The following is a 2,498-nucleotide window of genomic DNA, read 5'->3' as shown; positions in this document are numbered from 1 at the left end:
GCTGGACTCTGTAGTCCCCCTAGTTGTAGTACAGTAGGCCCTGGTAAGGAGGAATGCTGGGCTCTGTAGTCCCCCTAGTTGTAGTACAGTAGGCCCTGGTAAGGAGGAATGCTGGGCTCTGTAGCTCTGTACAGAGCCCAGTATTCCTCCTTACCAGGGCCTGTTATACTACAACTAGGGGGACTACAGAGCCCAGCATTCCTCCTTACCAGAGCCTGCTATACTACAACTAGGGGGACTACAGAGCCCAGCATTCCTCCTTACCAGGGCCTACAGTACTACAACTAGCATCAGGTAGCTCTTCTAACCTGATGTGGCCTGCTCTAAAGGGGGACCTATGAGGGGACCTGCTCTACTAAAGGGGGATCTATGGGGGGACCTGCTCTACTAAAGGGGGATCTCTGGGGATGCTGGCCTGCTCTAAAGGGGGATCTATGGTGACCCTGCACTAAAGGGGATCTATTCCATAGATCCCCCTTTACAGCAGGGTCCCTATAGATCCCCCTTTAGAGCTCAGTTCCCCTGGATCCCCTTTAGGGCAGGCCCAGGCTCCCCATAGATCTCCTTTAGAGCAGGGTCCCCATAGATCCCCTTTAGAGAAGGGTCCCCATAGATCCCCCTTTAGAGCAGGGTCCCCATAGATCCCCCTTTAGAAAAGGGTCCCCATAGTAATCGTGATGCATCGTGATGCATCGCAGAATCGAATCGCGACCCTAATAATCATAATCGCATCGAATCGTGAGGTAAGTGAAGATGCGCAGCCCTAGTTTCTATGTAGTGTGGAGCATCTGGTGTCTGATAAGGCTGGACTTCTCTTTAAAAGCTTCATCGCATTGAGAACATGGATGTGGCTTATCTCCAGTGTGAACTCTCCTGTGTCTGATAAGATCTCTCTTCCCTACAAAAGTTTTACCACATTCAGAACATTGATAAGGATTCTTTCCAGCGTGACCCATTTGGTGTATGATGAGAGCCGACTTATGTGGAAAAGCTTCATCACATTCAGAACACTGAAATGGCTTTGCTCTAGTGTGAATCCTCAGGTGTCGGATAAGATTAGTCTTTTTGTTAAAAGCTTTACCACATTCAGAACACTGATAGGGCTTCTCTCCAGTGTGAGCTCTCTGGCGTCTGATAAAGCTTTTGCAAACACACATCTTATCACATTCAGAGCACTGATAGGGCTTCTCTCCAGTGTGGATCCTCTGGTGGGCAATAAGATTGGCCTTCTGTGTAAAAGCTTTACCACATTCAGAACATTGAAATGGCTTCTCTCCAGTGTGAATCCTCTGGTGTATGATAAGATGGGACTTCCCTGGAAAAGCTTTGCCACATTCAGGACACCGATACAGCTTCAATCCAGTGTGAATCCACTGGTGTTTAAAAAGATCCGTCTTCCCTGTAAAATGTTTGTCACATTCAGAACAGTGATATGGCTTATCTTCAGTGTGGACCTTCTGGTGGTTGATAAGGGTTGACTTTAGTGCAAAAGCTTTATCACATTCAGAACACTGGTATGGCCTCTCTCCAGTGTGATGACTCTTGTGTCTGGCAAGTTTCACCTTCGTTGTAAAAGCTTGGTCACATTCCGAACACTGATGTGGCTTCTCTCCAGTGTGAATCTTTTCATGTATGAGAAGTTCTTTATTCCTTGTAAACGTTTTGTCACATTCAGAACACTTAAATGGCCTCGCTCCAGTGTGAATCATTTGGTGTATGATAAGATCCTTCTTCCTTGTAAACGCTTTGTCACATTCAGAACACTGATATGGCCTCTCTCCAGTGTGAATTCGCTCATGGATGGTAAGAGTTGACTTATCTATAAAAGCTTTGTCACACTTAGAACATGGATATGGCTTCTCTCCAGTGTGAATCCTCTCATGCTTGACAAGAGCTGACTTTACTTTAAAAGCTTTGTCACATTCAGAACATGGATATGGCCTTTCTCCAGTGTGAACTCTTAGGTGTATGACAAGCTTTGCCTTCACTCTAAAAGCTTTGTCACATTCAGAACACTTATGTGTCTTCTCTCCATTGTGAACCTTCTGGTGTCTGACATGTGTTGCCTTCATTGTAAAACCTTCCAAATAACTTGCATGGGTTGTCCTTTACCGTAAATACAGTGTCACGTCCAGAACGCTGAAATTACTTCTATTGGCCTTTAAGACTTGATCAGTATTGTAAGAGTATTCATAACATGTATGACATGTAGAACACGGATACGGCTTGTGTCCCGTGTAAACCCTCCAGTGAACTGTAGTAAAGCCTTTCACCCATTTGGCTCATTTTCCATGTGACTCAGTTGGGTGTCTGGAGGCCAACTTAACTGAAAACTTGATTCGTCAATCCACCTATAGGAATAATAATAAAAAAATAAATAAAGTCCAATAAAACAGAAAGCCCTATCTCTTAATATGGCTAAATTAAAGTTGTGATTTACTTTTTTTTTTCTTTTAAATGATCAAATATTTTTTTAACCAGCTTCTGCCCGCGCTATA

The 2,498-nt window shown here is 44.4% G+C and overlaps 1 protein-coding gene across 1 annotated transcript; it reads right to left on the bottom strand.

Moving 5' to 3' along the window:
• Window positions 1-770: 770 nt before the first annotated feature.
• Window positions 771-2,072, bottom strand: LOC309548404 (uncharacterized protein; the record flags this gene model as incomplete). Its single annotated transcript, XM_082248343.1, has 1 exon — window positions 771-2,072. The coding sequence occupies one exon, from the start codon at window positions 2,070-2,072 to the stop codon at window positions 771-773; it is 1,302 nt and encodes a 433-aa protein (XP_082104469.1).
• Window positions 2,073-2,498: the final 426 nt, after the last annotated feature.

The sequence above is a fragment of the Pelophylax lessonae genome, assembly GCF_965119305.1.
Source record: "Pelophylax lessonae genome assembly, chromosome: 2".
Classification (NCBI taxonomy): domain Eukaryota; kingdom Metazoa; phylum Chordata; class Amphibia; order Anura; family Ranidae; genus Pelophylax; species Pelophylax lessonae.
The sequence above is the reverse complement of the archived record's forward strand: the minus strand, read 5'-3'. Positions and strand labels throughout refer to the sequence as shown.